This window comes from Sphaeramia orbicularis, chromosome 24, assembly GCF_902148855.1.
Source record: "Sphaeramia orbicularis chromosome 24, fSphaOr1.1, whole genome shotgun sequence".
Taxonomy (NCBI): domain Eukaryota; kingdom Metazoa; phylum Chordata; class Actinopteri; order Kurtiformes; family Apogonidae; genus Sphaeramia; species Sphaeramia orbicularis.
In genome coordinates, this window is record NC_043979.1 from 23,951,851 (window position 1) to 23,972,580 (window position 20,730).

The following is a 20,730-nucleotide window of genomic DNA, read 5'->3' on the forward strand; positions in this document are numbered from 1 at the left end:
GTGTCCTGGTTCTTCTGGTTCTGATCAGTGGGTGAGTGGGTGGACTTCCACATTTTTTCCCCAACTTTATTGAAAATATACACTCAAGGAAAAAAGAAACGCAACACTTTCATTTTCTTGATTTTTTCAGAAATATTGCAAACTACAATGAGTTCAGTACTATTCTGAGTCAAAATGGACAGAGATCGGGCCATTGGCATGCTTCAAGCTGGACGGAGCAGACGGGCCGTAGCCAGGCTGTTTGGAGTCCACCGCTCTACCGTTGTACGCCTTGCTGAGCGTTACCACACCACCGGCTCCTCCAACGACCGACCCAGATCTGGTCGACCGCATGTTACAACCGCTGCACAGGACCGTGATGATCGGCTGTCACATCTCCGTGACAGGTTTCAGCCGGCAATGGCCCGATCTCTGTCCGGTTGCAGTAGTCGTGGCATTGTGGACAAATGTGTTTTTGCTCCATTTTGGTGTCTTTTTATAGGGAACGGTTGTGCACAATTGAGGAGAGGTTCAATTCATCTGTGAGTTTCACTCATGAGCAGACAGGGGTGAGGAATACAGAAATAAAGTTCTGATTGCTAATCAAAATCAATCAACCGGAACCAGGAAAACAATCATTTCATTTTGACTCAGAATAGTACTGCACTCATTGTAGTTTGCAATTTTGCAATAATTGTCATATTTCTGAAAAAATCGAGAAAATGAAAGTGGTGCGTTTCTTTTTTCCTTGAGTGTATGTATATACAAAACATCAAGAAATTTTGAACAAACATCAAGATGTCAAAAGGAAAAATCGTCCAAACAAATAAATTAACATAGTGCAAAGGCTTATAGACCCAAAGAAGAAAAGACAAATAATAATAATCATAACTTGAAATATAAAGATTTAAGAAAAAATATATATCAGAGAGTAAATTCAGTCCATTTGAAAGTGTTTGTGCTTTTCTTGTTAAAGATAAATTCCAGTGATTTAATATATTTTTCAAATTCAATCATAAACACTTTAAATTTGTGCATGTTTTGGCATATTTACTTTCATGTATGTGAAATTTTCCAAATAAAATGATTAGATTAACAATAAATTCAAAATTATGTACAGTATGTCATGTTCAAAATATATAAGTACATTTTGAGATGTTATAGCTATATTTTCATTACATTTAGATATAAGATAGTTTTCAATTTTAGACCAGAAGTCAGAAGAATACACACAAAGAAAGAATATGTGTAACGTGGTTTCAGGATAAGAATATATTGACTATACTTCTACTTCACAAGATCTGGTAACAATGACATAATAATTCAACAAAAGGAAAAAAAAAACATACAAAATTAGCTGTGATTACCAGGCACATTTGAGGTGGTATCATTTATGTTTAGGGAATTCAACAATAAATTTCACAGCAATTATTTCTGTCTAGAGTTGCATTAATTTCTCACCATTATCTTGAATTGATGATGAAGTGTTGAACCACTGTGTAAAGTCTTCTTCATCGCATTCTCAATGGGGTTCAGGTCTGAAATCCATGTTTATAAATGATGTCTCATGCTTCCTGAACCACTGTTTCACAGTTTGATCCTTATGAATCCTGGTATTGTTATTTTAGAATATGTCTGTGTTACCAAGAAATAAAAGATCCACTGATGTTCAGACCTGGTCGATCAGTATATTCAGGTACTCAGCTGACCTAATTTTATGGACATATGACATTACTGAACCTAGACCAACCCCAGATCATAACACTGCCCCCACAGGTTTGTACTGTAGGCACTAGGCATGATGGGTAAATCACCTCACCACCTTTATTATGTTTACTCTAAAGTGCTGCAATGCATTTAACATAAAAACTGTACGCTCTAACATCAGCAAATGACCTGCTATCTGCACAAAACTGACTCAAAGTTTGTGCAAGCACATAATGTTACATCATGCATCAAAAAAAAAAAAAAAAATTGTGAGTCTGCTTGTTTACAATATATGTTTTTTTTATCATGACGTGTGAGACCATACACATTAACATGAATAAAGTAGCCCTATAGTTTCCCCCTTTTCCTTTTATTTTTATTATTTTAGTTAGTTAGTGTACTTTTATTTCAAACACACAGAATCATCAGATAACAAAGAACCATACAACATGGTCAAACAAAATTTTTTGGCTCTCGAAAAGGAGTGGGAAGAAGTGTAACTTATAAACTCTCACCCCCTTTTTACAAACTAATAATTAAATTAATTCCGCTTCCTTTGCTTTAACACACGTTTTTTCCGGTATATTTTTTTTTACAATAACACAAAACATCCATACAAACCATTCACATGCACTTTTTTTTAGTCACCTCACACACAATCAGATCTGCATAATCAACCCTTTTTAATATAAACTATAATATTTATATGCACTTTAAATATTTACTACAAATACAATCATTAATAAATGTGATAATATCTCCAAATCATGATAGTCTGTATTAATGAATTAATTACAATAATATCATATTTTATGCATTCTTCTATATTATAACTAGATATTCACTTATTCAGATAATGTTCTATATTTTATTATACTGGATTTATACATCCTCTTAAATGCACTGATACAGATTATTACCCCTCTATATTTTAGTAGATACAACCTTATAAAATGGCAGAAACACCTTTATTTTTTTAAAGCTAAAAAGCTGAAAGTTTCCTAAAGTCCTTTACTGTCAAATGTGCCTCATCTTATAATTCACAGTCATGTCATAAAACCTTTCATTGACCCTGGAACTGCCAAAAACTATTTTTCCTTGTTCGAAGAGCTTAAAGTTTTTGCCTGGCACCATAAATCTGTGATCAAATATTAATGAATGGAAAGCCTAGATTCCCCATCACTATGGATACAACTCCATCAGATGTCTCCAGTGAATCAATAAACAAAACCGAAGGAGAAAGAAAGAGCATGTGTGTATATAAGGGAAGTTGGAGGACAGAAACGAAAGAGGTAAACTCAAGGAGAAAGGACGAAGGAGACGATATAAGGAGATATGAACAGATAGCGTATATGTCTATGTGGGTTAAAGGAAAAAGAGGATGGCGAGACAGGGCTGCTGCCAGTTTTATTACGAGTTAGATGCAGATAAAATGACCGGCGTGACAGACAGATTATTGAGAGCGTCGCCTCAGAATGAATAAACAAACCGATGAGATTTGAACAGGCACACACACGCCTCTGCTTGTCTCGTTCTCAGAAAACACCCATGGGAGAATCCTGAGAGCTGCGATAAGTTTTTAGAACTGCAGCGTGGAAGAGCAAACTAGGCTAAGACAGTATTTAACAGAGACACCGGCTCAGTGTCACTTTGAAAAATGTGACAGAGACTGACAGCAGCATCAGGAAAAAGTGACATGTAGCACGACGCCAGAGTTCATACTTTCATACTTAGTGCTATACTGTAGGTGATAAGGTTAGCCCTGTTTTTTATGGCAAAAAAGAGTTTATTTGACTAAGATCCCATTGCATTTGAGTCCTAAAATAGCAAAACAGCTCCATGAAATTAACATTTTTTGCCACTGAGTATATAATTCGTCCACTTATCAGATAGATTTTCAAAGATTCCATGGCGCTGTGGAAAAAAGATCATGGTTAGATTAGCTGCCATGTTTCCTCTCCTATTAATTCATAGCCTTCAGTGAATGGTTATTTACTCCAGCTGTCAGTCACCTAGTTGTGTAAACTCCCCTCTCTGAGAAGAACCCAGAAACTAGAGCAAAGAAGAGGTGCACAAGTATTAAGAGTAACACTCAGAGTGGTAATAACTGACTTTTCTACCAATGACAAACAAAAACAAAGCTTTAACTCCTATTCACTGCATATGTGCTGCTTTTGGTTGCATTTTGGAGAGTTTTATTTATTCATTTATTGTTATTTATTTAACCTTTATTTAACCAGGAAAGTCTAAGTGAGATTAATAATCTCTTTTGCACATGTCAGTTACAGCGGTGAACCAAGCATACAATCAGTTAAAGATTAAAATTTGGGTGCTTCTATGAAACTGGTCCCTAAAAACAGGACAGAGAGACAAAAAATTCAAACAAGATGAAGAATAATGTTATGAAGCAAGTTTGGAAGCATTTTGGGTGTATTTTTAAAAAATAAATATTAGCTGAGAGAAAAGAGAAACAAATTTTCAGAGAAAACACATTTTTATATTATTTTTATGCAAAAATCTGCATATAACATGATAAAAAGGACACGAAAACTACAATTTTTTTTATATCTCTTTATTCTCTTACAGGTATATTTCTGGAATTGAGCTAATTATGCAAGGCAGAGTGTTTCACAAAATGACCAATACTGCAAAATCAGCCACGTTTTATCTGTGTTTAACTGGCCAGGTTCTTCATGTAATGCACGTGAACACGATGGGTTACACACAAAACCTGGAATGAAACTGACGGATCATGAAAAACCTGCATGTCTGGATTAAAACAACCACCAGGATCATCAAATTCAACACAGTGTCTTTATCTGTAGTGGTATATAAGGTCATTTCAAGTGATGTTTTCCAGATCAAATGCACTGACACCTAGATAGTTTTTCATTTCCCAATTTTGGTCCTATTTTTGGCCCCAATATTTTATTAAAAATTCATTAATTTTGGGATGGCTCAGAGCAAGAGTATAATTTGAAGCCAAAATGAACCCAGTTTCATAGAAGCACCCATTTATAAAATATACTGTTGATACTGAATTTACAAAAAAAAAAAGTTACATAAAATAACCATTAGTCAGAACAACTAAAATAAATGCTTTTAGAGTCTGGCAAAGCAACTACATTTGGATATTTCAGTGTCCTTGTCATTTTATTTAGTTTCATTTCTTATCTCAGAGATCCTTTCATGCTTGTATTTCTGCAGTTGAATAGTGATGTAGCCTAGCTTAGCTCCACTTCCATTGGAACAAACAGTTCTTTAGCTCTGTGGATAATCACATGTAATGTTCATGGAGCAGATGTCATGTTCAGCCCTCGGCCCGGGCTGATTAAGATCAGTTTCATTCAGACTTCCAGTCTAAGTAAAGCACAGAAATCCTCTCCCCGTGCTTTTAGAGCATGGTTTTCTCACCGCTTTCAGCATGGGGCTCAGCTGATTGAATGCAGTCTCACCCTGGAAACCCAACCTCATTAAAACGCATCGTGTGAGGAGCAAAGTGGAACGAGGGCATTAACCAGTCCGGGCTAGAAATGCTGATTTAGAGAGCCGTTGTTTAAAAAGGTCACGTCTCATATTGTCGCAGAGAAAAGCAGTCACTGTAACTTGACCGTCCTTTATTTATGAGTTCATCTAAAGCAACAAAAGGAGTTTTCAGAAGATGTAATACAAAGTCGGAGGTTTCATGCAAGAAAAGGTATTTAGGATGCTACATATCACAGCACACTCTTTTGTCTTTTGTAGAATTATGTGGTGGTAATGCAGCTGATTTTTTTTTTTATATGCATGTAACATCTGCTCAAACATAACTGTTCACTTTCTTGTCCAAATACTCCAACAAATGGGCTGTTTTTACTAATTAATGTAATATTTTTTTCCAGGCGATGGACCTGTACTACCACAATGAGTCAGACCCAGACAACTACTGTTGCCCTGGCGACAACAGTAAGTCACCGCGGGCTAAGCCTGTTGTTTTGTATTCTTCTACTTCCTCCCGTCTCCTTCCTTCCCGCCCATCCTTCACGCTGCAGCGGTGGAGCAAAAACTCTCCTTCTTTTATTATCCTCCTTCATCAGCCATCCTGGATCATTTCTTTTTATTATTTCCTTTGTTTTGATCTTCACTGCTATATACTCTATTCTTCATTTGTTTTTTTGCCCTGTTTCTGTCTAATCTTATGGCTGTGGCAGCAAAATGATTCACTGTAACTGACCTCACCACACCATGGGGCCTCTAATCCAATCCCTAAACTCCCAGGATAATAACTGTTACTCATAAACCCAAATTACTATTTTCTGTTTTATGGAAACAGGCTTGAAGAGCAAAACAGTAGTTACAGACACAAAACAGAATACTGATCGTCATACGTAACCCGGTGACTTTTTGTCGTCAGTTTCGTCGGCTGTGTACTGAATGTTTTTGTTGGTCAGCATATGTCACAGTTGTAAGCAACAGGGTGAAAGTGCAGAATTGGTTTATAGCCACCTTGTTTAATTTTCCATCATGCTCTTTATTTGTGTCAAACCATAGTCCAACTCAAAGTACACAATCTGAATGTGTCACGTTTTTGGCATACAGCCCATCTATCTTCTCCCTCAAGCTTAACATGAGCACTTCTGATGAGTGTGCATGAGTGCATTTAACATTCTTTCTTTTGAAACCACCAAGAAATCTTAGACCGATACTCTAATTTCCAGGGATGGACCGATAACAATACCAGTATCAGGTCCAATACTCAGCGTGTGTACTTATACTTGTACTCGTAAAAGTACTCTGATACAACTGCACCGATACCACTTACGGCAGGGTGACATTCACAGTTAAGCGCAGCAGGTACGTGGCGGAGTAGTAATGTCAGCAGTGTGGAGATTTTTCAAAATAAATGACGGTGACAAAAGTAACACTAGTCGCTTTTCCATTTGACATCTGCGCAAAACTTTACAGATATTCACTAAATGTCGAAAAAACAGGAGTGTGGAATGTCGGATTTTCCATTAAATCACAAATGCGATGATTTGTTTATTTATTATCACGAGATGACACGAGAAGTCTTTCCATAAACATGGCGACGAACGTAAATATGGTGTTGAGTTACAGATATATTCATTATTATTATATATTACCCCTCTATCTCGTACTAAATTAAAAAATGATTGGGTTTCCTGTTGTGTCCACACATACCGCGACATGTTTCTTCTTCTTCGCTTGTTGTAACATCCGTCAACATCCAGTTTTTTAATTCACCTGACTCTAGTTGCGAAAAAAGGTGTTTCCATTGCAATTTTGCGTGATATACCATTTGCTCTACGCCCAAAAAACCACCTCTTGCCAGCGCAAAAACTTTTAATCGAAAATTGAGACTTTTGGCGAAATTGTCGTTTTTCCATTAGGTACATTTTTATGCGCAAGTTATATTTGCGCGATTTGAGGGTCAATGGAAAAGCGACTACTTGGCTTCAAGTAACTTTAAAGACACAGATGGGTTCAGATGTAGCTTTCTGTCCGTCCTCTGTGTGCATTCCATCTGTTTTCCAGGTGCTTGCAGATGTGTACCCAGACAGAGAATACCACCGGGAACAGTGGAGGTAGAGGATCTTTTCAAAAAGCGACTGTGTGAGTTAGAGAAAAACTACTGACATATTTATGACAACTACCCTCATCAATATCGACATTAGTATCCACATTAGTGTTACCTCGTCCTTCTATGTTTGGTATTACTGACTTTCTTCTTCTCAAAAACTTTACTTTTCTTTGTGGTATTCAGCCAGTATGGTTAATTAAGAGCGGCGCCCTCTGGTGGATTGATTGAGAAACGCTCATTCCAACACATTAAACGTCACTAGCAGCACTTTGTTACAGTCAGACTAATGACAATAAAGCACATTTTCAAAAGTAACTAAGAACTGTAATGGCATTATTAAGTACTCATATCGGTTCTCGGTATCAACAAGTACTCAAATGTAAGTACTTGTACTCGGTCTGGAAAAAAGTGGTATCGGTGCATCCTACTAATTTCTTATTAATTGTATATTCTAACTTGGGTTTTTCCTTAGAGAAGATATTCATTCATGACTTCAGGTAGAATCGCACACCGTCACTTTTCTCCACTGCAGAATGTTCTTTTTTTTTTCTTTTTTTTTTTTGGCAGAGCTACAGTTACCTGCTGCCTGCTGGAGGATCTCCAAGAAACCCAATGTGACAGGAGTTATACTCTGATGAAAATGTTTTTCACTGGGAGTAGTCTGCCTGTTAATTATGGGAGTTTTCAGTGTATAGAGAGAAAATCCAAGCAATTAGCCAAGCCGGTGACAAGCTTTTCCTGTGGTCTCGGCTGAGCTATCACTACATCCAAGTTCAGCAATTAGTGGCTTCAGGGGCACATAAGAGTCGAAGGGTGTCGTATGTGTCATTTTTAATAATGTAATTTGACATGATGTGTGTGACAGAGGCACTGGAGACTTGGAATCAAACAGTAGTAACAGTAGGAAGAGCCCTGACCGAGGGGTAAGGACGGAAGCAAGGTTCTAATAGTTTTGGATTTTTCATTATAGTTTAGTTTTATTTAGTTTTGACTTTTTTTCTCTAATTCAGTTTGTTTTAATCAGTTTTTAGAGCAGGTTTGCTAGTTTTTATTAGTTTTTGTTGTTTTCTAAATGCTTAGTTTTAGTTTAGTTTTAGTTTTTTCATATCTTTTCTCTTCTCCGTCGTATTCAAATAAATCCCAGACAGGACTCTGCTGCTTTCTCCCAACTTTAGTTTCCATGTTTCCAGGTAGAGTGGGGACCAGAAGACAACTGGAGACCACAAGTGACCACAAGTGACAGACCGTCAAGTGTCGTATGGTGCCACTAGATAAAATTGCTTGAGGGAAATAAATCGATTTTAAATCAGTACGATGTTGACAAAAGATGAAAACGAAGGGAATTTTATCCATGATTTTTATAGGTTTTAGTTAGTTTTGTAAGCACACAATACAAGGTGGGGAAGCAACATTTACAATGAACATTTAGTTGTTTTTTCTCAGCAGGCACTACGTCAATTGTTTTGAAACCAAACATATATTGATGTCATAATCATACCTAACACTATTATCCATACCTTTTCAGAAACTTTTGCCCATATGAGTAATCAGGAAAGCAAACGTCAAAGAGTGTGTGATTTGCTGAATGCACTCGTCACACCAAAGGAGATTTCAAAAATAGTTGGAGTGTCCATAAAGACTGTTTATAATGGAAAGAAGAGAATGACTATGAGCAAAACTATTACGAGAAAGTCTGGAAGATACTATTAAAGAAGAATGGGAGAAGTTGTCACCCGAATATTTGAGGAACACTTGTGCAAGTTTCAGGAAGCGTGTGAAGGCAGTTATTGAGAAAGAAGGAGGACACATAGAATAAAAACATTTTCTATTATGTACATTTTCTTGTGGCAAATAAATTCTCATGACTTTCAATAAACTAATTGGTCATACACTGTCTTTCAATCCCTGCCTCAAAATATTGTAAATGTGGCTTCCCCACCCTGTACAGTTTCAGTTAATTATAGTTTTTTTCTTTTAATTATAGTTTTTATTTATTTCCGTTAACGAAAATGTTTTTACAATTCTAGTTTTCGTCATTTCGTTAGTTTTCATTAACGATGATAACTTTGGACGGAAGTTTGAAACTGAGGTGTAATACCACTGACAGCCACTAAAAACTGGCTCCAAAAAGGACTTAGAACTCAGGAGTTACTCTAGTCTTATTACCTCCACCAAGGAATGGTGGAGGTTATGTTTTCATCTGGGTTTGTTTGTTTGTTTGTTTGTTTGTTTGTTTGTTTGTTTGTTTGTTTGTTAGCAAGATAACTCAAAAAGTTCTGGACGGATTTGGATGAAATTTTCAGGAAATGTTGTTACTGGCACAATGAACAAATGATTAAATTTTGGTGGTAATGGGGGTGAACTGACCCGCCTTGGCGGCAGTCTGCGCTCTCCGAGTGCTTTTCTGGTCTTCTTTATTTGCACCCTATGATAAGTGTTCTGGTGGTCTATCGCTCCTGGTCTGTTCCTCTCAGTGGTCCTCTTCAGCTCTGACCCTCTTGGTTTCTCTACCATTCTTTCTTCTCCTTCCTTTCTCTTTTTCTCTTCCTCCTCCTCATTCCTTAGTTTTTTCCCCGAAATAACCAGTAATGATGTTACTTTTACTTTTTCTTTTCATTGTCGCCGCAAGTGTCAACATATGAACATTTCAGGGTTCAAATCCTTGTATTTTTCTCACTGTATCAGTTATTTTGCCAGTTTGACAGTAAGGATGTAACCTGCTTTAACTGTTCAGGCTTATTGATAGGATATTGATCACACTGTGACTGAAATTTAAGCCCCTGAAACAGTGACCCTCTGAATTCAAACATGCCAGTTTGTGATATCTAAATGCTTCATAGACTGTTTACTCTAGTCAGCTGACTAACTAAAGGGGAAAATGCACCAACAAATCATACACGACTGATTCACTTTTGTCTAGTGATGAATGAACGTAGTAGTAGAAGTTGTAGTAGTGTCATTATTATTATTATTATTATTATTATTATTATTATTATTATTATTGTTATTATTATTATTATTATTATTATTATTATATTGAAATGCAAAAGTATTCAAAAACTAATTACATATGATCAATTATTTTACTTCAATTAATATAGTAATTCAAACAGTCCTATTACTTATTATCCTTTTAACTGTGTAATTAATGATTTATCACATTTGAACTTTGACCTTCCCATTGACATAGAATCTAACTATGTCAGTGTTCTTTCACTGCTGAAAAAAGCTCATTAAATCGCCAACCAGCAGCGTTTCACTTCAACAGCATTTAAACACTAACTTCCTGAGATGTCAACAGGTTTATATAATAACTACTAAGCCTGACTTTGTATGTGTGTATCCTCACACTTTACTCTTTCGTCCTCTGTGACGCAACATGGGATCAACACTGCAGCTCCTTTTCTAAAGCTGTCAAACCCTCTTTTCACCCACCCTTCATGACGCACCGCTCACCTGTGTCAACCTGCCCTTGAAATTTATGGGCAAACATGCAAAGTACTCCTCCACACAGACACACTCACATTAAAATAAACATCAAAATGCACTAAAATACAGGAGTACATCAATTAACATCTATGAAACTACAAGAATGTGAGAATATGTGTAACATAATTCAGTGAAAAGGTCAGAACAGATTCGAGTTTCTGCACTGCATCCACAACCAGGACTGCCAAGAATGTAATACAATGCATTAACTTTCCCCTGAACATACCTTTGACCGTTATAGCATCAAAGTATTTCATTCTCTGATGCAAGAATAAAATGCAACATCAAAAATCCCACTGAGAAACTGTGAAACAACCCAAATATCATCACAAACTCTAATGCTCCATGTGCAAAATATTCCAATAACATGGACAAAGCATTTCAATTTAATTAAAAATACACCAAATAAACACGTTCTGCTTTTTTTTTTTTTTTGGTGTTGTATTCATAAAAACTAGAGGGACACTTGCAAAGTACAACCTCTACCAAAGCTAATATTCACATTTTTTCTCTATAGTTTGAACCCCAGATAATTCAGAAATTATTGCCATTCTCTTGCTTTCTCTCAGTAGTTTCCTGGTTAATTTAACTCATCATGTTTGGGGTTTTCTGTTGAAGTGACATGTGAGACAAACGTGAGAGTGGAAAACAGTTGCAGCTCCCTCCTCTTTTTATTGGCTCTGCTCCAGAATTCAAGAGGTTTGTCCTATATATTGGTGTGTGCCCTACCCTGCCACTAAATGCCATGCAAATCAGGAATACCCTGCTGACAGACGGATAGGTAGAGAAGCAGAAGTGATCCCACAGAGGTTATAATTTTACAGTTCGGAGGCTCTAGGGCCCTAAGCAGACACTGTCCAGCAGATATGAGCATATCATATACCCATCACACAAGACCTGTGGCAAACATCAACAGAAGAGCCTCCACAGACCCCCTCAAACAAAGGTCCCAGCCAGTGTTTTGTTGGCTGAGCTTATAAGCTTACCCAGAAATTCACACACACACTCACACTCACACTTATGGTCCTCAGTGTGTCCAGCGGCAAAATAAAAGCCTAGCTGTCCTCTCTGAATAGCCGAGGGCTTTATGTAACAGTGTCATTTGGTTCCTCACCACCGAGGCTCATTCGCATTCATCACCAGGCGGCTCAGATCAACTATAGCCACAAACATGATCATCATCCCAGGCACAAAGAATGGACATAACAAGATGGAGGGATGAGCAGTTTTAAAGAATGGGTGTCATCTGCCGGAGACTGGGTGAATATGGTTATGTGCTTATGTGTGTCTGTATGTGTTGGAGTACTTGGTCTGGTTCTAATGTGTCTACGCTACAGTGTTAAACTCTTATACCCCCCCCCCAATCCACCACCTCACCTCAACCCCCCTCGAACTCCTTTCCTCCTTTCCTGTCCTTTCATGAAAAGGCCCTGAGTGTATGTGGGTCCATGCCTTTCTTGGCACAGATTACTATGCCACTAGTGCCTTACATAATGCACCAGTGCCCGACATAGACCCCCAGACACAAACCCAGGCAATAAACACACATCTTGAGTTTTGTGGTGCCTCCTCTTGTTAACGGACCCAGGCCCCGAGTAGCCTGTAAATCCAAAAGGGAAAGGGGGCCAGAGAGGAAAAACACTGAGTGGACTTGTTGCTCCCTCTCCCTTTTTTTTCCCTCCTCTCTCCTGATCTTCCCTCAACACCTCCCTCTCATTTCAACTCTGGACTTTGACCAAAGATGCAACACCATTGCCGACACCACATCGGAGGTAGTGTAAGGTGCTCTTCATCTTTACTTTAAATCTTCTTGCTCTGCTACATTTGCACTTTTTTTCCCCTGATGAACAAAATTGCAAAGCTAGTTAAAATCTCTATAAAGTCTCATTGGGTACATCTGTGCTGAGACTACAAAAGTTTTCAAGGTCATCACTTTTTTCTGCTACTTTTTAGGGGGGGTGCTGTCTTTTGAGAAAGCAATATGTGGAAGTTTCACTTGTTTGCTGCATGATGCTTTCAAGTGCTGATAAGAAATGTCGGTTTATGTCCCACATGGACTTGTAGTGCTGGTGGTGAGATAGTGTAGATTAAATGCAAAATGAAGGATGACGGCATCGACCTGAAGTGTCTCAAGGAGAAATATGTTTTTCTAACGTACTGCAATCAGCTGGTGCAGTGTAGGGAAGGAGGGGCTACGTGGATCCCTTTGGGGAATTTAGGAAGTACCTGATGTGTCCTTTCTCCTGGTGTGTGTGTGTCAGAAGTGTCAGAGTGTGTGCACGTTCTGTCAGTCTCCTTACTAGTTTTGTTTTGTCCTCCTAGTTGTGAGGATGTGTACGTCTATGTGTGTGTGTGTGTGTGTGTGTGTGTGTGTGTGTGTGCAGTCAGACTCCCTGCAGGTTTGTTTTGCCCTCCAGCTCAGTGTGTGTGTGTGTGTGTGTGCATCAGGTGGCTAAGAGGGGACAGATTAATAATAGATTTGACCTGAGTTAAGGGAGAAACAGAGACAGCGGTAAAAGTTGTGCCTATATTTAAAAACTGCAGAGTCACACATGCTCACACACAATGATTTTCTCTGATAGAGGCGGGGGGTCCGCAGGAGCAGAAGAATGCACACTTTACTCTTCTGCACCTCATCCACACATACATACACAGCAGTCTTCCTGACTCATAGTCATTTGCGGATGTGCCTTAATCGCTGCCTGTCTTGGGCTCAGCATTTTCCTCGTTCAGTAACAACTATACTTATACTGCTCAGTGTATTTGTAAGCTACAGAGATAGCTTATGCATCTGAAAATATTGCACCCTGGAGTCAGTGGATGCTAGAAAAAAATTCAAAATACAAATATATCATGTGGTGTTGGGTAATAATTCAAAAGACAGGGTTAATGAGTTTTGTTTTTTTTTGTTTTTTTTACTTTTATGGTTTTGACATTTCACAACTTTCTGTTACATGAGTCAGCGTGGGTGAATTTCCAAATCCAAATTAGTTTTTGCAGATTTGTGGAAAAAAACTGGCCGCTATGAAGATGAAAGCAGGGAGTGACATGTTTGCACTCAGATGTGAGTCAATAAATATCTATGCAGAGTGATTTCACCACGTTACAGTCACTTAAAAGGTATTTATAATACACTGTCCTGCTACAAATAGGAATATCTGAACAACATCCTTACACTCTGGAAAAGGTCCATACTGTCTTCCAAATATAATTATTGGAGGTAATTCATTTATCAGATGGGGTAGTTGTTTGTTAACCTGCTTTTAGAGCTGCATTAATTGACTAGGTGCTTAAATCCAATGCAAAAATTCCTGATTCCATTAATCGACTCGAATTGATTGATGGGAGATATTCTATTGCAGTTTTCCTGAACTGAAGCTTCTTTGTGCATCACAATAAGTGTCCATGTGAAACACAACAGTGGAACCAATGTTTAACAGAAAAAAATGAAGGAAACAAAGCTTTGATTCAGGAGAATTGTGGTTGAATGATTTTTTTGGATCACTTTGAGTCAATTAATCGGTTGCAGCTCTACCTGCTTTACTAGTTTCAGCTACTTCCTGTAGCCTTCGTCAGATAAACATCCTTACACATTTGTTCATTATCAATCAAACAAACAATCAAACTTTATTTGTATAGCACTTTTCGTACATGTTACATGTAACACAAAGTGCTTTACACCAAACCCTCCACTGTCCCACAGTTGCAAATAGAAATAAAAATAAAACAACAGAGTAAAGCAGTGTTAAAAAAGTAAGAGTTTAATTAAAAGCTAAACTAAAAAGATAGGCTTTAGGTTTACTTTAAAAAATATGACTTTTTATGATTAACCCTTTCATGCACAGTGGTCACTACAGTGGACAGTTCTTCTACAGCTGTTCTCTTGTATATTCATGGATTTTGTTGTTTTAGTTCCATATCAGCCAACACAGTGGACACTCATGCATCATCGCATACACTGCAATTCATACCATTACTGTAACTTTGCTGTTGTTGATAAACCTGATCTGCATTAACATGTTTGAGTGTAAATCAATTGCTTGGTATTGTCATTACAATTTTTTTTTTCATATTATCTCTATGAAGTGAGCAATGACTAGTATTAGAGTATGATAAAATGGGAGAAAACATCAGATTAGCTGCATTAAAAATATTTTTAGTTCATAGTTTTCATACAGTATATCAGTAAATATGTTTCTTTGCTTCAAAAATTAAATGCACGGTGTCCAGCTGAGTGGACATTTTTGCAACTCCATGAAAAATAGGTTCATATAATAAAAATGTTCAATTGCATTGTTTTTTTAACGCCTAGAGCACAGGTGTCAAACATGCGGCCCGGGGGCCAAATCCGGCCCGCCAAAGGATCCAGTCTGGCCCTTGGGATGAATTTGTGAAATGCAAAAATTACATTAAGACGTTAACAATCCTTTTAGTTCAGGTTCCACATTCAGACCAATTCAATCTCATGTGGGCAGGACCAGCAAAATACTATCATAATAACATATAAATAATGACAACTCCAAACTTTTATCTTTGTAAATGTAAATATTTTCATGTATTTACACTAAAACAAAGTATAATTTCGCAAAAAAATTTAATAACCTGAACAAATATGAACAACCTGAAATGTCTTATGAGAAGTAAGTACAATTTTAACAAGATTCTGCCTGTTAATAAATGGTTTGTGTATTTTTTATATTATAATGTAAATGTGTAAATGAAAAACTGAGGCAGAATATTGTAAAATTACACTATTTTTTTCAGTTTGTTAATGTTACTCACATTGTTTTAAAAGATAGTTTGTAGATGTAAACCTTTTCATAATGTAAATTAACTTTTTTCGCTCTGAAATGTAGAGAAAAGTTTGGAGTCGACATTATTTCTATTTTATTATGTTATTATTTTACTGGTTCGGCCCACTGCAAATCTAATTTAGCTGAATGTGACCCCTGAACTAAAATGAGTTTGACACCCCTGGCCTAGAGAAATAAAAACACTCAGGAAAAAAAAAAAACTATTTAGTGCTATTTATTGTTAGGCATTTTTTATTGTTGCTTTGATTCTTATTGTTATTTGTTTGTTATTTATTTTTTGATAATGGGTGGAGAGAGAGCCAGGGCACACTGTGTTTCATTGCCATGGTACTTGTACCCTGAACGCACATGACAAATAAACTTGAAACTTAAAAGTGGACTTGAACTCTTAATTACGGCTCTAATAATTCATGCATGAAAGGGTTAATAATATTTTTGTTTGTTTTGTAACTGAATTAATTTTACTGCAACTCCAAAACCTGATCTTATGAGCAGCACTTGAAGGCAGCATCACCCCCGCCCTGCAGAAAACTCATGCAACCATGCATGAAACATAAAACTGAGGAGTGGAAGGAAACTAGAGGCGGGACGTCTCCGCCCTTAAAAAAAAAAAAAAAAAAAAAAAAAGAAGAAAAAATTCTGTTGGATGTAAGTCTCCTTGGAGTGGAATGCGGTGTAGTTCGATTACCTCCCTGCCGAGGAGCCTAAAGCCTCTCTTCTTCTTCTTCTTCTTGTGATTCGGATTAATAAGGCATCCCTATGAAAGACAAAACCACCTCTTTAACATGTAAGTAGGCTGCGTAGTGTCTTGAACGCAACACCGATGGGTTTATCCACTCCAAACAGCACCACTGTTGGATTGTGGTAACAGTTTTACAAGATGTAGCTCGATAATAATCCTTTTCAGTGCGAGGTAATGTTATTTGTGTGGTCACCGGCCTGCTGGGGCTCTGTCACACACACACACACACACACACACACACACACACACACACACACACACACACACCGGGTGTCGGTAGTCGGTAGTCGGAGGGGTGCATGTTTCTGGTTTTGGAGGAAAGCAGGCAGACATACTTAGGGGGGCGCTCCATTCACCCCTCAATCCTATGACCTGGATTTATGATGCTTTATCTGTGCAAAAGGCTCCTTATAGAGAGAGAGAGAGGGAGGGGGGTGTTTTAAAAGTGCCAGGAAAGTTTTGGCAACTGTTCCATAACTTGTTGAAAAGTGGAAGAGCAGGCGAGCAATGAGAACGCGTCCAGATCTGAAAGGTTTGTTTGCTTCAGGAACTCAATATGATTCATCTTTCATTTACGGAGGATTAAGCAAATAAGGAAGTAAATTGATAAACTGGAATACTGTGTGTTTAGAAAAAAAAAATGTATTTGTAAATAAGTGAGGATGCAGTTGTTCCATAAAACAGCTGTGCGTAATGTGCAGTCAAATGCTTTTACGCACGATTAGAACTGTCACCTTTCGGATATTTTTAACAAGAGTTTAGTCTTTATTGATGCTCTTGTGTTGCATACTTAGATTCCACCCAGGGGTGTAGGTCACACTTGAACCAGGTGGGTTACATAACCGTACCTAACTGTGCACGGCTGCTCTAAAGTGTGTCAGCACAGAATGGCATTTTGCACTTAATTTCATGTTCATGCTTAGTTTGTGAAGTGCTCTCAGGTAAGTTCAGACAGATAGTGGGTCGGATCTGGCTCTGGCTCTTGCTCTGTTATATTTCACGGGTTTTGTGCTGGATGGGTTCCGGAGTTTCTCTCTCTCTCTCTCTCTCTCTCTGTACTTTTCCACTACCAGGCTTTTCTTGGCATCTGGCCTCCCCGGCTCAGACTCTCTCACTCTGGTCTTTTGTATACAGAAGGTGGGGGGTTTGGGGGGTGTTGGGGGGGGGGGGGTCCTGCGTCACTCCCAGCCGTTTTAATTGAGAAGCAGCCAAAAAAAAAAAAAAAAAGATAGCCTGGCCACCATGCTCTCAGATTATTTGAACAGGACCTGAAGGACTGGAAAGCTCCAGGGGTGACAGGGATAAAAATAGTCCGAAAGCTGGAGAAAGAGAAGGAACGGTCTTGAATTGTGGCCTGTGTTATACTTCTGCACATTACAGAACTCATAGTTAATAGACACATCTGGAGTTGATTATTAATTCATTATTATTTCTTTAGTGACACTTTATATCCGATCTGCTGAATAATATCACTGTATGACACACTGATGGCAAGAACAGTTGCTATGGAATTGTACAAACAAAAGCAGAAATAGTACAACTTGGCCTTTTACTGACTAAGTGGTGGCAAGGAACTTTTTTTTTTCCTCTTTTTCCTATGTTTTTGACGAAACCACACTCGAGGTGCGCCTGTGACGCATGGGGGGCGCAACAGCTGCTGATTGGTCGAGAATCCTATAGCTCAACCTCTCTCACACAGAAACGTCAAGGAGAGGTTCACGCCCACAAGGGGGTGTGGGCAACTCCTCCCTCCTGTTGGTCTGTTATAAAACAAGAGCTAAAAGCAAGGTGGTTACATTTTAGCTTTAGGCCGTCGAAGTGTACAGAGCTGCACTTGAACTCATCACATCATGATAGTGAAGACAGAAACAGAAAAGCCTGCTATGACTTATTCTAAGTCTAGAGGGCTAGTGGCATTAGTTACTGGTACGGATGATTTATGGATGTTTTGATATTTATGTCAGTTCCTTATGATATGGATGGATACATGTGTCTTTTAGTTTTCTCATCTTTGTTTTCTTTTCTTCTCATTTGTGTTGTAGCTTTTATGAAGCAGAGGAGAATGGGGCTGAACGACTTCATTCAGAGACTTGCCACAAACTCCTACGCCTGCAAGCAGTGAGTACCATCTGACTCATGTTATTGTTCTGCACTCACTGGAGGACAAAACATTGGAAATTCAACCAGAAATGTCAGTTATGTGTCCTCTGGAAAAACTGTGTGACTTCATATGACTCAGAGATTTTGTGGTGCAGTGGACTCAAAAAAAAAAAAAAGAGCTAATGATACTTTTGGTGATTGCTGTTATAAATGGTGGTTGTTAAAGGACTTGTGTTTTTTTTTTTTGCAGCCCTGAAGTTCAGTCTATTCTGAATCTGAGTCCTCCTCAAGATGCTGAACTCATGAACACAAACCCCTCTCCTCCTGTAAGTATATCAGCAGTAAACACAACTCTGTTTCATCCTTTGTTTATATGTTTAACATCAGTTCATATTATGACTCTAACTCCTTCATGTCCTTCTTTTCCCTCCACTCACAGCCTAGTCCATCCCAGCAGATCAACCTCGGTCCGTCCTCCAACCCCTCAGCAAAACCCAGCGACTTCCACTTCCTCAAAGTGATCGGCAAAGGCAGCTTTGGCAAGGTCCTGCTCGCACGCCACCGCACAGATGACCAGTTTTACGCAGTCAAAGTCTTACAGAAAAAAGCCATCCTTAAGAAAAAGGAGGTGAGTGCAAACACAAACAAGCCTTTGGCAAAATACTCAGACACTTAAAAGAAGTCATACGTCTGAAGGAATCCCCTCATCAATCTTTGTCACCTTTGACTTGTAGGAGAAACACATTATGTCTGAAAGGAACGTGCTGCTGAAGAATGTCAAGCATCCATTTTTGGTCGGCCTGCATTACTCCTTTCAAACGGCGGATAAACTCTACTTTGTCTTGGACTACATCAACGGAGGAGAGGTGAGTTAAATGTCAAAGGGCACGTGGAGACAGAGCATAACCTGTAGATTCATAGTAAATTCACGGCAGATTGAAATGAGGCTTAGACACAGACAGACACGGAGGATATCCTGTCATGAGAAGCAAAGTAGAGGCTGTCGCTGTCCGTCTTTATTTCTCTAAAGGAAACACCTCTCAGGAAATCATGGGGTTGGTTGGGGCACAGAGAGAGAAAGAGAGAGAGAGCGAGGGATGGGGACAGGGGGGCGGGGGGGGCTTGAGCCAAAATTAGCAGCACCATTCAGAGTCAGTGTGTCTAATCGAGCTAATTTCCTGTGATTGTTGGACGAGTAAAGACTGTGTTGATTAAATATGGGCCTCATCAGGAAACAGGACACATTTACTCTTCTTACACCCCTTTCTCTTTTCTTCCGCTCTTCACTCTATCCCTCTGGTCTGTACTCCATCTTTAGCACTCAATTCATCTGTCTCCCTTTGTCAAACTTTTTAAGTCGCCACCTTCCTGCCTCTTTATCCCCTCACATCAATTCACCTCTGTGTCTTTCTTCCTCTCCTTGTCTTTTTCATACTCATTTCCTATCGTCGCTTCATTCTTCAGCTGCTAATGAATGAAAAATGTTGTGTTTTTATGTTACTACAGCCTCTTCCTTGGATTTATGCTTAATAATCTCTTCTTTTTTCCTCTGTTTTCCAGTTGTTCTACCACCTACAGAGAGAGCGTTGCTTCCTGGAGCCCAGAGCCAGGTTCTACGCTGCAGAGATCGCCAGTGCTCTGGGTTACCTCCATTCCCTCAACATTGTCTACAGGGACCTGAAGCCAGAGAACATCCTGCTGGACTCTCAGGGACACATCATTCTCACAGATTTCGGTCTCTGCAAGGAGAATATTGAACCCAATGGGACCACATCCACATTCTGCGGTACGCCAGAGGTAAGGATGAAATCCAGAGCAGCTCAGAACTGCATTCTTGTTGTGTTTTTCAAGTGCAAGTATGTAACCACCATTCCTTTTTCTGTTTCAGTATTTAGCCCCCGAGGTGCTTCACAAGCAGCCATATGACAGGACGGTTGACTGGTGGTGTTTAGGAGCAGTTCTCTATGAGATGCTTTATGGCCTGGTGAGTGTATTTACCACTACGCAGTTTTGTTCTTCAATCTTTACATGATTTAAAATGACTCAATGTATGGTCATTTTATCGATTGCTTGTTTTGTATTGTGGTCAAAATGGTAATAAGTTGTGTTTTTTTTTCTCCCCAGCCTCCGTTCTACAGCCGTAACACAGCAGAGATGTATGACAACATCCTGAACAAGCCACTTCAGCTGAAACCTAACATTTCCAACGCAGCAAGACACCTGCTGGAGGGTCTGCTACAGAAGGACCGCACCAAGAGGCTGGGCTGCACAGACGACTTTGTAAGTCTTAGTTTGTGTAATTATAAACATTTTTATGT

General features: G+C 38.6%; 1 protein-coding gene across 1 annotated transcript in view; it reads left to right on the top strand.

The window, feature by feature from the left end:
• sgk1 (serum/glucocorticoid regulated kinase 1) overlaps nucleotides 1-20,730 on the top strand; it is a 52,149-nt gene that overhangs the window by 30,201 nt on the left and 1,218 nt on the right. Inside the window, exons 5-12 of the mRNA XM_030128521.1 lie at nucleotides 5,568-5,631; nucleotides 18,355-18,430; nucleotides 18,663-18,738; nucleotides 18,852-19,040; nucleotides 19,147-19,278; nucleotides 19,973-20,209; nucleotides 20,301-20,396; nucleotides 20,537-20,692. Of these exons, the coding sequence (XP_029984381.1) occupies nucleotides 5,568-5,631; nucleotides 18,355-18,430; nucleotides 18,663-18,738; nucleotides 18,852-19,040; nucleotides 19,147-19,278; nucleotides 19,973-20,209; nucleotides 20,301-20,396; nucleotides 20,537-20,692 (1,026 nt within the window). The remainder of the gene's footprint in view (nucleotides 1-5,567; nucleotides 5,632-18,354; nucleotides 18,431-18,662; nucleotides 18,739-18,851; nucleotides 19,041-19,146; nucleotides 19,279-19,972; nucleotides 20,210-20,300; nucleotides 20,397-20,536; nucleotides 20,693-20,730) is intronic.